This window comes from Canis lupus, chromosome 27, assembly GCF_011100685.1.
Source record: "Canis lupus familiaris isolate Mischka breed German Shepherd chromosome 27, alternate assembly UU_Cfam_GSD_1.0, whole genome shotgun sequence".
Taxonomy (NCBI): Eukaryota; Metazoa; Chordata; class Mammalia; order Carnivora; family Canidae; genus Canis; species Canis lupus.
The window spans coordinates 2,245,025-2,258,641 of NC_049248.1; the positions used below are offsets into that span (position 1 = coordinate 2,245,025).

The following is a 13,617-nucleotide window of genomic DNA, read 5'->3' on the forward strand; positions in this document are numbered from 1 at the left end:
ACAAAATTAAAAACCTATGGAATAGGAGAAATTATTTGCAACCCATATATCTGACAAGGAGTTAATATCCAAAATATAAAAGGATCTCCTAAAACTCAACAGGGAAAAAAACTCAATTGGTTTATAAATGGATTTTAAAATGGGCAAAAGATGTGAACAGTTCTCCAAAGACCTACAAATATATGAAAGGATGCTCAATATCATTAATCATCAAAGAAATGCAAAGCAACTACAATGCAGTACCACATCACATCTGTTAGAACACCCATTACCAAAAAAGGAAATAGTAAGTATTGGTAAAGATGTGGAGAAATGAGAACCCTTGTGCACTGTTGACGGGAATATAAAATAATGCAACTCGTATGGAAAACAGTATGGAGGTTCCAAAAAAAAAAAAAAAAAACTAACTAAAAATACAACTGCCAAATGACCCAGTAATCTGACTTCTGGGTATACACACACAAAAAGAAAAACTGAAAACAGCATTGGTGGCATTATTCACAACGGCCAAGAAGTACAAACAACCGAAATGTCCATCAGTGGATGAATGAATAAAGATAATGCAGTATATACCCACAAAGGAATAGTACTTAGCCTTAGGAAAGAAGTATTGTCATATACTACATGTACAAAACTTGAGGATATTATGCTAAGTGAAATAAGCCAGTAATAGAAGGCGAGATACTGCAGAATTCCACTTATATGAGATATCTAAAGCAATCAGGCTCATAAAAGCAGCACAATGGTGGCTGACAAGGGCTAGCAGGGGCAGAGAAAATGAGAGGTGCTATTCAATGGCTATAGAGTTTCAGTCATGCAAGCTGTAAAAGTTCTAGAGATCTAATGAGTATATAGTTATCAATAATTCACATTGTGCTTACGGTAATTAAGAAGAAAAAAACAAAACAAAACACCACCCCAGTCACCACTTAGGCCTTAGTAGCAAATGAGGGAAACAGCTTGCTCAGCTTAGATAAGTCATAGTTAGCTGCTAGTACACATTACTGTAAAATGGCAGCAAGAAAGCAAGTTCTTGCCCCAGATATCTGTGAAACTTCTTGTAAACCATAATAATGCTGGTTTAAAGACCAAATTATATTTAGTAGGCAAATAAGTGCTTTTACTTTTACTGATCTGTCCTGTGTACGTGTGGGCATACACACGTGCATACATGTAAATCATTCACTATAACACCATCTAGCCAAGAAGATAAAGATGGCTTATAAGCATCATTAAGAATAGAAAAAATATCTTAAATTTCCTATATCGTACCTATATTGCTACAATGCTTTGATGAAATTCTTGTAAGAGACCTGAAAGGACAAGACAATCCTCTGTAGTTCAAACCAACACCACTATTACCCACATGATAAACATTATCTCTTAAGATGGTAAAGATGCAGTTTGGAGTAGAGGCTTTCAAAATGTTTTAAACTACAACCCACATTAAGAAATGCATACATTATTCATATCTATATATTACCTATATAAAACTAAATAATTTCATCAAATAATATGGTTTAATTGTATATTACTACATACATGTCCCTCTTTGTTCTCTTGCTGTTTAATTTTTTAAAAACTACTTGTACCAAAATCAATTTCACAAACCACTAATGGACACAACCTACAGTTTGAGAAACACTGTACTAGAGCCACAACAGTGGACACATGCTACATAATTCCAAGGATACAAAGCACATAACAAAATACATAAAACAATGACTTTCTGATGCTGTTCACAGATACTTATACCTTTGCTCTCTAGGTATAGTTGCTTAAATAATTTAAAAGCTGCTCTTTTCTCTGGGGAGTAAAAGGAAAGATTAGTATCTGCCTTCTGTTCCAAGAATTCTAATGACTTTCAAGGTATGCACTGGAGATAAACCATATTTGGAAAAGTAGTTCCAGCACAGAGTTAGAATTTCTCCAAAAATATACAAGATAATGTCATAACTAAAACATGGTTGAACTACAAAAACCCATTTCTCTTCTCAAATAAGATAAAGCAGATTAAGTATGATTTGACTATCTGCAGAAAAGGATTAACTATAAAATCAAATAATACCTAGCTAACTTAAATTTTTAAGAGACTTCAAATTATCCTGAACAAAAACTTACAAATGTGCTCAAGATTCCTTTTCAAAACCCCATCCTCTCTCCAGCATTCCTAAATATCCTCCTCTAATCACATTCCCATAAATATTTTTTTATTTACCATACTTCCCCTTTAACTTACTTTTTTATGATGGGAAGAAAGAACAGATGCCTCTAAAACAGGCTCCAAATTTCTTTGATGGCTGTCATTATCACTTCTCCTTGTACCATCCAGTTGGTGCCCTTTTCTGAGCCTTATATCTGGCTCTGGAGTCCTGCTGCACCCCAATCGGTTTTCTGCTGTCTGGTTCATGGGATACCCAAGACTTTCTTACAAAGAGGTCTTTCTTTCTGTCCCTTCTTCTTGGGAGGATGGACGTTCTGGAGGGTGAGTTGACCCTAAGGGAGAGGAAAGCTGTGAATTAACATATTTTAAATAAACACATTAAATGAGTGCTGGGGGAAGATAAAGGTTATGTTATTATACACTCAAACAATAGAATACCCAACAATCATTAAGAACAATAAAACAATGTATAAAATATCCACATGTACTAATAGTAAAGACTGTCAAAATCTGGGACTCCTGGGTAGCCCAGTAGTTGAGCATCTGCCTTTAGCTCAGGACATGATCTCGGGGTCCTGGGATTGAGTCTCACTTCGGGCTCCCCGTGGGAAGTCTTCTTCTCCCTCTGCCTATGTCTCTGCCTCTCTGTGTGTCTCTCGTGAATAAATAAATAAAATCTTTAAAAAGGCTGTCAAAAAAAAAAAAAAGGCTGTCAAAATAAATTTTTTTCAAAATAAATTTTTAAATGAAAAAAGCAAGATATAACATGTACAACATCCCCAGAATTTATAAAAGTATGATTGTATATGTACACAGAATAATTACTGGAAAGTATTCAAAACTGTGCCCGTGGTACAGAAGTACACAGGGAAGAATCAAAGGTCTCAACTGGGGAAACTTTTCATTTTTTTCTGCCTGCATTTTTTTTTTTTTTTTTACAATATGTCATTTTACAATATGCCAGGACTATTTTCAAACAGACCATTTTACAATCACTGTTTCAATTAAAAACAGACCAAACTGCAGAAAGAATACGTGGATTTTATGCACTAAAGCTGGGTCTTACATATCCAATCTCTTAAACATCACAATGACCTCACCAGGTATATTTGTATATCTACATTTCAGGCGAGGAAACCGAAATTCACCATACTTTATATGAAATAAATAGGACAAAGTCTCTTTCATAGCACATATTATTAGTAATGTTTTGCATTTAAGTTCCTCAAACGTCTAACATTTCAACATCTGAGATGTTTTGAAACCTAACTAACTTGCAGGGCAAGAAACTCAGGACCAGAGCATACTCCTTTATATCCCTTCAGTTCCCAGAAAGTGCTATGCACAGAAACGTTTAATGAAAATTTGATAGATGACATTTAAATATTCTTGAGTGGTAAAAACACTTTCAGAGACCATCACTATCTTTCTAAATTAGACTGACATAAGTTTCTTGGGAGTTCAATTATTTCATGTCCTTGGTCCTCTAAACTCGCAGTACAAAAGCTTAATTTAGACATGTAGTTACATATACTAATAAGGTTATTATAACAGTCAATCCAATTAGAAACACTAAAACAGGAAGAAGCCAGGGTATGCGTTATGCTCATAAAATCCCATGAGATTCAGAGTTCTTACTGGGGGAAAGGAGAGTAGGGCAAAGTGGGAGGGCCTGCATAGCATCAAAAGAAGGTGAAAATATGTATTTGGTTTTCATATACATAGGCACTAAGACTAAGAATTAGCCCTAAAATTTGAATTAGACTAAAAAATAGCCAACTCTTTCATATAATCAAGTGAGTTTACTGCAGGATTTCTCTAATGGCTTTCAAAGTTTCTGGAGCAAGAACAGGCACAAACCTTTAAGGATCACCAAACCTTAGCATGTGCCTATCACATAAGGGCCTGAGCAAGCATATTAATAATGAGATTATAAACTATGCTATTAATGCCCAAATCTAAAAGAAAAAGCAATGCTAATAACATCTTTATTTATGTACAGCTCACAAAACTGTCTGACAACAACCATTTCATTTTATCTCAGGGAAAGGAAGCTAGTATTTACTGTGGATCAATGATTCAACAAAGTTAAATTCTGTACCAGAGAATTTACATATCACATGGTATCTCTCATAATCCTAATATATAGCCAGCCCCTGAGGTGTTGTTATAAAATGGTATTTTATCATCCATTTTACAGATGTGGAAAACTGTGGCTTCTGAACTTAATTTATTAATTTATTTTAATAAAAATAAAGAGGAACAGTTGAGATTTACACCCAGGTCTTTCTGGCCCTCATGATGTTCATGTTCTATCTACTACCCAAAAGATTAAGACTAGGGGAAAAAAAGATAAAAATTTGAACCCTAAAGTCATTTGGCTTACATCATAAGTAAACTACAGAATCAGAATCTTTTTTCTCAAATTGTTGCAAGTAAAATAAAGCTTTCTGCAAAGCAGCCTTGAAATATGACCACATCAAACTTCTCATAACCCGGAGCTATATGTGGAGTGTTGCTCATTTGTGAGAATGTTAATGGGACGTTCTATTAGAATTATTTTTGTAATCCACAACTCAGAAAAAAAGAAAGTAACATGAAGTAAGTTTTCCCAAAGAATTTGTAAAGGATTCATCTTAAAATAAAAAAATAAAAAATAAATTTCCAGGAAAGGCCTGAGATTAACATACATTCCAAATAATGTTTACCAAATTTGTAAGTAAAATAAAAGAATGAACAAAATAAGGCAATAAATAAAATCTTCAATTAAAAGAACTTAATTCTGTTCACTACTTTATAAGCAATGCAAGAAGGCCTAACAAAATGTTTTGAACAATAAAATTATTGAAGGAAAAAGGATTTATGTCAGTTCTGAGGTTCCTAAAGATTCAACAAAACACTCCAGTTCTAAAACACTCAAGAATTATAATGTGCTATACATTTTAGTTTATTTGCATTCTATCTAATGACAAAAAATATTGCTACTGGATGCAATGCTTTGATACCAAAAGCATTGATACTAAGAATCTAAGATAAGTCTTAGCATGAAAACAAGATAATGGCAAGCTTACTCTAAAATCTATATGGAAGGCACAGATCCTACTAAGAACAATCTTGAAAAATAATAAAGTGGGGAAAATCCTCTAACTAATATGAAGACCTATTATATAGCTACAGCAGTAAAGACAGTGTGGTAATGGCAGAAGAAAAGACACACAGATTGATGAAACAAAACAGAGATCTAAAATGTATACCCAACTCTTATTTTTAAAGCCATTTAGTGTGAAGTAGCCTTTTTAACAAATGGTGACAGCCAAAGAAAGAAGAACTTCAATTTTAGCCTCACAGGTTATACAAAAGTTAACTTAAAATGGATCATGGACTTAAATGTAAAATGCAAAAGTGTAAAACTTTTCTAAAAAACTCAGGATAAAATCTTCATATTCTACAGCTATGCAGAGTATTGAGACCTGACACCAAAAGTAAGATCCATAAAAGGAAAAAAGTGATAAACTGGACTTCATCAAAATTAACTCCTCTCTGAAGCACTCTAAGAAGTTGAAAAGACAAGTTGTTGACTGACAGAAAATATTTGTAAATCACATATCCAACAATAAGCTATTATCTAAACTATATAAAGAACTCACAATGCAACAGTACGTAAAAATACTGCAACTAGAAACGGGCAAGATGGCAGAGGAGTAGGGGTCCTCAACTGATCCAGTCCCACAAACTTACCTAAATATCTTTCAAAGCATCCTGAACACCTAAAAATTCAACCTGAGAGGTAGAGAACAGCTGGAATGCTAAGGAGAGAAAAATTTTCCCTTCTAACAAGGTAGGAAGGTGAAAAAAATAAAAATAAAATAAATAAAAAGAAAAAAGAAATAAAGTGGGGGAGGGGAACCACAACTACCTGGGCAAAAGCTTCAGGGCACACGAAAGCCCAGCACTGGACAAGTAGGAACTTTAAAAATCCAAGCCTGAGTTTTCACTGACAGAAAAGTGCTTAGCAGGGAAATCGGGCAGAATTGCAGGAGGGGCAGTGAAGCATCAAGATACCCAGATACACTTTAAGACCAGGGCCAGATGGCTTCCCAGGGGAATTCTACAAACGTTTAAAGAAGAAATAATACCTATTCTACTAAAGCTGTTTTGAAGGACAGAAAGGGAGGAAATACTTCCAAACTCATTTTATGAGGCCAGCATTACCTTGATCCCAAAACCACACAAAGACCCCACCAAAAAGGAGAACAGTAGACCAATTATCACTGATGAACATGGATGCAAAAATTCTCAACAAGATACTAGCCAACAGGATCCAAAGTACATTAAGAAGATTAAGTACATTAAGAAGATCCAACAGTACATGACCAAGTGGGATGCATCCCCAGGATTGCAAGGGTGGTTCAACACTCATAAAACAATCAACATGATAGATCACATCAACAGGAGAAATATAAGAACCATATATATGATCCTCTCAATAGGTGCTGAGAAAGCATTTGAAAAAATACAGCATCCATTCCTGATTAAAACTCTGCAAAGTGTAGGGATAGAGGGAACATTCCGCAATATATTAAAAGCCATTTATGAAAAGCCCGCAGCAAATATCACTCTCAAGGGGGAAACACCTGAGGGCCTTTCCTCTAAGATCAGGAACTCAACAGGGATGTCCACTCTCACTATTGTTATTCAACATAGTACTAGAAGTCCTGGCCTCAGCAATCAGATGACAAAAAGAAATAAAAAGCATTCAAATTGGCAAAGAAAAAGTCAAACTCTCCCTCTTTGCAGATGACATGATACTGTATATAGAAAACCCAAAAGACTCCACCCCTAGATTGCCAGAACTCATACAGCAATTCAGCAATGTGGCAGGATACAAAATCAATGCACAGAAATCAGTGGCATTTCTATACATTAACAATGAGACTAAAGAAAGAGAAATTAAGGAATTCAACCCATTTACAATTGCACCCAAAACCATAAAATACCTAGGAATAAACCTAACCAAAGAGGCAAAGAATCTATACCCTAAAAACTACACAACACTTCTGAAAGAAATTGAGGAAGTCGTAATGAGATGGAAAAACACTCCGTGCTCATGTATTGGAAGAATAAACATTGTGAAAATGTCTATGCTTCCCAGGGCAATTTACACATTCAATGCAATCCCTATCAAAATACCATGGGCTTTCTTCACAGAGTTGGAACAAATCATCTTAAGATTTGTAAGGAATCAGAGAAGACCCTGAATAGCCAGAGGAGCACTGGAAAAGAAAACCAATGCCGGAGGCATCACATTGCTGGATTTAAAACTGTATTACAAAGCTGTAATCAAGACAGTATGGTACTGGCATTAAAACAGACACATGATCAATGAAACAGAATAGAGAACCCAGATATGGGCCCTCAACTCTATGGTCAACTAATATTCCACAAAGCAGGAAAAACTATCCACTGGAAAAAGGACAGTCTCTTCAATAAATGATGTTGGGAAAACTTGTCAGCCACATGCAGAAAATGAAATGAACCATTCTCTTACACCATACACAAAGATAAATTCAAAATGGTTGGAAGATCTGGGATGCCTGGGTGGCTCAGCAGTTGGGAGTCTGCCTTCGGCTCAGGGTGTGATACTGGAGTCCCGGGATCGAGTCCCACATCGGGCTCTCTGCATGGAGCCTGCTTCTCCTTCTGCCTATGTCTCTGCCTCTCCCTGTCTGTGTCTCTCCTGAATAAATAAATAAAATCTTAAAAAAAAAAAAAAAGATAAAAAGTTTCTGCACAGCAAAAGAAACAGTCAACAAAACTAAAAGACCACCCTACAGAATGGGAGAAGATATTTGCAAATGACATATAAAATAAAGGGCAAGTATCCAAGATCTATACAGAACTTATCAAACTCAACACCCAAGAAAGAAAAAATCCAATCATGAAATGGGCAGAAGACATAAACAGAAATTTCACCAAAGACGACATACACATGGCCAACAAGCACATGAGAAAATGCTCATCACTGCCATCAAGGAAATACAAATCAAAACCACGATGACATACCACCTCACACCAGTGAGTAGGGCGAAAATTAACAATACAGGAAACAACAAATGTTGGAGAGGATGTGGAGAAAAGGGATCCCTCTTGCACTGTTGATGGGAAACTGGTGCAGCCACTCTGGAAAACTGTGTGGAGGTTCCTCAAGAAGTTAAAAATAGAGCTACCCTACAACCCAGCAACTGCACTACTGGGTATTTACCCCAAAGACACAGATGTAGTGAAAAGCCAGAACACCTGCACCCCAATGTTTATAGCAGCAACGTCCACAAAAGCCAAACTGTAGAAAGAGCCTCGATGTCCTTCAACAGATTAATGGATAAAGAAGATGTGGTATATAAATACAATGGAATATTAGCCATCAGAAGAGATGAATACTCATCATTTGCTTCGACATGGATGGAACTGGAGAGTATTATGCTGAGTGAAATAAATCAAATTGGAGAAGGACAATCATCATATGGCTTTGCTCATACATGGAATATAAGAAATAGTGAAAGGGACTGTAAGGGATAGGAGGGGAACTGAGTGGGAAAAATTAGAGAGGCAGACAAACTATGAGAGACTCCTAACATTGGGAAACAAACAAAGGGTTGTGGAAGGGGAGGAGGGTGGGGGCTTCGGGTAACTGGGTGACAGGCAATAAGGAGGGCATTTAATGGGAAGAGCATTGGGTGTTATATTGTATGTTGGCAAACTGAATTTAAATTTAAAAATGTAAAAAAAATTTAAAAACACTCCAACCAGAAAATGGACAAATGACAAGAGCATCCGTTTCACCAAAGAGGATATACAAATGGCAAGTAATCAAAATAATCATGTGTTCGACGTCATTAACCATCAGGGAAATGCAAATTAAAACCTAAATGAACTATCATTACAAACCTAATCAGAATGGTTAAAAAAAAGGGGGGGGGGGATCCCTGGGTGGCGCAGTGGTTTGGCGCCTGCCTTTGGCCCAGGGCGCGATCCTGGAGACCCGGGATCGAATCCCACATCGGGCTCCCAGTGCATGCAGCCTGCTTCTCCCTCTGCCTGTGTCTCTGCCTCTCTCTCTCTCTCTCTCTCTGTGACTATCATAAATAAATAAAAAATTAAAAAAAAAAAAAAAAGAACAGAACAACTTCTGGCATGACTGCATGAGGAGCTCTGCTGACCTGCTCCCCAATGAAAATGATAAAAACAAGCTAAAACAAAAAATTAAAAACCTCTGGAAACAGTCCCAAAGGTAAACAGCATATAGAAAGAAACAAGATTACCGACAAAAATTCAGTAAGAAAAGTAAAAAATCTTTGGTATCTGAACCAAGATGTCTCTCTTCTTCCCCCTCCCAACTCAGAGGGGCAGAGAAACTACTCCAGGCTCTTGCAGCCAAAAACACAGGGCCCTTTGGCCTCCAGCACCCAGACGGAGAAGTTTCCTCCATGGAGGAACAGGAGGACATCAGTATTTCTTATTCTGTCTGGGGGTACCTACTGCCAAGGCTAATCCCAGATAAACACAGTTTACAAGTAGGGGCTCTCTTCCTCCTACAAGCCCTACTTGTGGAATTGAGGCAATTGCCATTGACCACTGAATGGTGAGAACAGCAGGGCACTGATCATTCTTGACACAGCTCAGGAGGTGGAGGTTCTACACCAGGAGAAACAAGCTGAGAGGACCCAAGACCAAAGCCCAGTGGCCCACCAAGCACTCATCCCTTAAGAGTGTGGGGCTATCACTTAGGAACTTTTCATTGTCCCCATATCTCTAGAGCCCTGGTTCAGATATTTTGCCTGGGGGTGAGAAGCTGGAAGGGAGTGGGCAGGAAGGCCTATCTCTTCCCAAAAGGCTTAACTTTATTTGCAACACTGGGTGAAGAAGTCTAAAGGCATTCTGAAGAACAGTGGAAGTATTGGGAGCAGAATCAAAATATAGACTAAACTAGGGACATCTAGGTGGCTCCACTGGTTAAGTATTAGACTACTTATTTCTGCTCAGGTCATGATCTCAGCATGGGAAGATTGAGCCCTGGCAGGGTCCACACTGGGCATGGAGCCTGCCTAAGATTCTTTCTCTCCTCCCCCTCTACCCCTCCCCATTTCCAAAAATAAAAAGTAAAATAAAAAAGATACAGGCTAAACTCTAGGCAGGTTAGTTTGCAGAAGAATACCAGAAAATAAGATAACTGGGAGGAGTCTAGTATGTAACAAAAATTAAACACTAAACTCAGAAACCAAACCGTTCCTTCAGAGGAGCTAGAATTTGATGGGATTAGTCCGCAGAAAAATTAAGAGTCCAAGGCATTCTTAAAATCATCAGGGTAACTGGGTGACAGGCAATAAGGAGTGGCCAGAGCAATCATCTGGCAATTAATGAAGTTTAACAGCCAAGTGTGGTCAGGGAAACAGAAAAGAGAGCCCAACCCAAACTAGTATCATCCCTGGGTAACTGTGGACATATCAAAATGACACCTCCCTGAGAAACAGTAACAGAAGCTAAACACTAGGGGCACCTGGGTAGCTCAGTCAGTTAAGCAGCAGCCTTCAGCTCACATCAGGATGCCCAGGGTCCCAGGATGGAGCACCACATCCACATTCCCATCTGGGCTCCATGCTCAGCAGGGTGCCTGCTTCTCCCTTTCCTTCTGCTGTTCCCCCTGCTTGTGCTCTCTGGCAGAGCTCTCTCTCTCTGTTAAATAAATGAATAAAATCTTAAAAAAAAAAAAAAAACTGAACACTAATGGGGAAAAAGACTCAATTAAAACAATCAGTCACTATTCCAGGTAACAACCAAATAACAAACATTGGAAGAGGGAGGCCAGTACCTAGATTTGCCACATTATCTAAGAGGTCCAGTATCTAATAAAAAGTTAGGGGGCATGCAAAGAAACAGGAAAGTATATCCATACACTAGGAAGAAAGGGGGGAAAAATGGGTAATAAAGGTGGTCAAAAGGTACAGACTTCCACTCATAAAATAAGTCCCGGGGATGTAATGTAGATGATGACTATAGTTAATAAAAGTGTATTGTATATTCAAAGGTTGCTAAAAGAATAAATCTTCAAAGTTCTCATCACAAGGAAAAAAAAAAAAAAACTTGCACTATGGGGGAAAAAGTCTCCTGTGAGAGAGACTTATCAAATTAAGACTTTATAATGTAACCATATAAACATGTTCACACAACTAAAGGAAACTAAGGTTAAAGAAGTGAAGGAAAGCACAATAACAATGTCACATTAGGGGCACCTACCTGCGTGGCTGGCTGGCTCAGCTGGAAGAGCATGTGACTCTTGATCTCAGGGTCATGAGTTTGAGCCTGACACTGGGTGTAGAAATTACTTGAGTAAAAAAAACTTAACAAAATCATATAGAAAATATCAATAAAGAGAGATAAAGTAGAAAAAAATTCAACAGAAATTTTGGCATTTAAAAAGTACAACAAATTTAACAGTCATTATGTGGACTCAAAAGCTCTGAAGAAGAAAAAATTAGCAAACTTGGGTATAGAGAAGATCTTATGCAAACCAAAACACCAGAAGAAAAAAAAAGTAGTAAAATGAAGAGACCCTCAAAGATATTTCAGAAACAAACAAACAAAAAAGATATTTCAGAAACCACAAAGAATGTAAAGACAGGAGAGAGCATGAGAAACTTCCAAATGCCCAGGGTTCAGTTTACAGGTCAACCACTGGTTATGTCCTCTTAATTACCTCCTCCCAAAAATTGTCAACCAAGAACCCTACGTCCAGTGAAACTATACTTCAAAAGCAAGGGAGATATCAACATTCACAGACAGACAAAAGCTGAAGTAGTTTGTGACTAGACCTGCCCTGCAAAAAATACTCAAGGGACGTCTACAAGGTGAAATAAAAAGGAACTAGACAATACCCTGAAACCATACAGAGAAATAAACAATTATAAATTATAAATAAATAATTTGAAAAGCTATTATTGCTATAACAAGTGTTTCATAACTCTCATTTTCTATGTGATTTAAAAGACTAACACATTTATTTTTTTAAGATTGATTTGAGAGAGAAAACACACACACACACACACACACACACACACACACACACGTGGAGGGACAGAGGTGAGGGAGGGATTCCCCAGACTCCCCATTAAGCACAGAGCCCAATGCAGGGCTCGATCCCAGGACCTCTAGGATCAACAACCTGGCCAAAATCAGGAGCCAGACATGCAACAGACTAAGCTGCCCAGGTGCCCCAAGAGACTAATACATTGAAAGGAAATTAGTATTCCTTAAATACATTTAAAGGAAAAAACAACTATTAGTATAACAGCTAGTACTACTCTAACTTTGTAACACCAATCTTATTTTCTACTTAATTTAGGAGACTGATGCATTTAAAAGAATTATTTGCTTTATGTTTGGGGGCAAACAACACATAAAGATGTAATTTTGTGACAACAATAAAAATAAATGGAAACAGAGCTGTAAGAGATTTTACACATTCTTGAAGTTAACCTGCTACAAATTCAAATTACAGTACTATAACTTTAGAATGTTAAAGGCAACAGCATGAAAACCACACACACACACACACACACATACACACTATAAAATATACGAAAAAGAACATTAAGAAACTTAATGCACTGCAAAACACTGCATGTTTTTTTAATCAAGAAATACAAGCAGGAATGCAGGAAGGGACAAAAAAGCTATAGGGCATATAGAAAATAAAACAGGCTGAAAGTGAAAGGATGGAAAAAGATATTCCATGTAAATAGTAACCCAAAGAGCACAGAATAGCTGTACTGATATTAGAACAGACTTTACATCAAAAAAAGATTTTAAGAGAAAAAAAAAAGGACATTATATACTAATGAAAGTTTCAGAAAAAAAGATACAAGTAAACATTTAGGCGCCTAATAACAAACCATCAAAATATATGAAGCAAAACTGATGGAACTAAAAGCCAGAGAAAAATATTACAAAAATACTACAGACCAATCTCCCTTGTGAACACTGACACAAAAATCCACAACAAAATACTACCAAAAATTCAGCAGTATATTAAGATTATACACATGACAATTTAATTTATTCCTGGAATGCAAGAATAGTTCAACACAGAAAACTGATCAATGTAATATACTACATCAACAAAATTAAGGGGAAAAAAAGCATGTGCATCATAACTAGTGTCAGAAATTCAACATCCTCTCATGATAAAAAAAAAACAGTAAATAGAAAAAGAAGGAAATCATCTTGGAAGTCATACATGAAAAAAACACAAACATCATACTCAATAGTGAAAGACTGAAAACTTTTCTTCTAAGATCAGTACTTTGTACTTTATGTATCTATTCCAAGATAAATTTAATAGTTCTGAAGAATAACAAGTAATGAAAATCCCAAACAGTGAATGTCGTGTTTTTATTACC

General features: G+C 36.8%; 1 protein-coding gene across 7 annotated transcripts in view; it reads right to left on the reverse strand.

The window, feature by feature from the left end:
- Positions 1 to 13,617, reverse strand: part of ADIPOR2 (adiponectin receptor 2) — a 145,669-nt gene that overhangs the window by 42,316 nt on the left and 89,736 nt on the right. For 5 of the 7 annotated variants that reach the window (XM_038576327.1, XM_038576322.1, XM_038576325.1 and 2 more), the window contains one exon: positions 2,240 to 2,496. In XM_038576327.1, coding sequence (XP_038432255.1) covers positions 2,240 to 2,410 — 171 coding nt within the window. In that variant the 5' untranslated portion in view covers positions 2,411 to 2,496. Of the gene's footprint in view, positions 1 to 2,239; positions 2,497 to 4,265; positions 4,272 to 11,455; positions 11,501 to 13,617 lie in introns of those variants that run through there. The other 2 variants (XM_038576324.1, XM_038576326.1) reach the window with 2 other exon arrangements.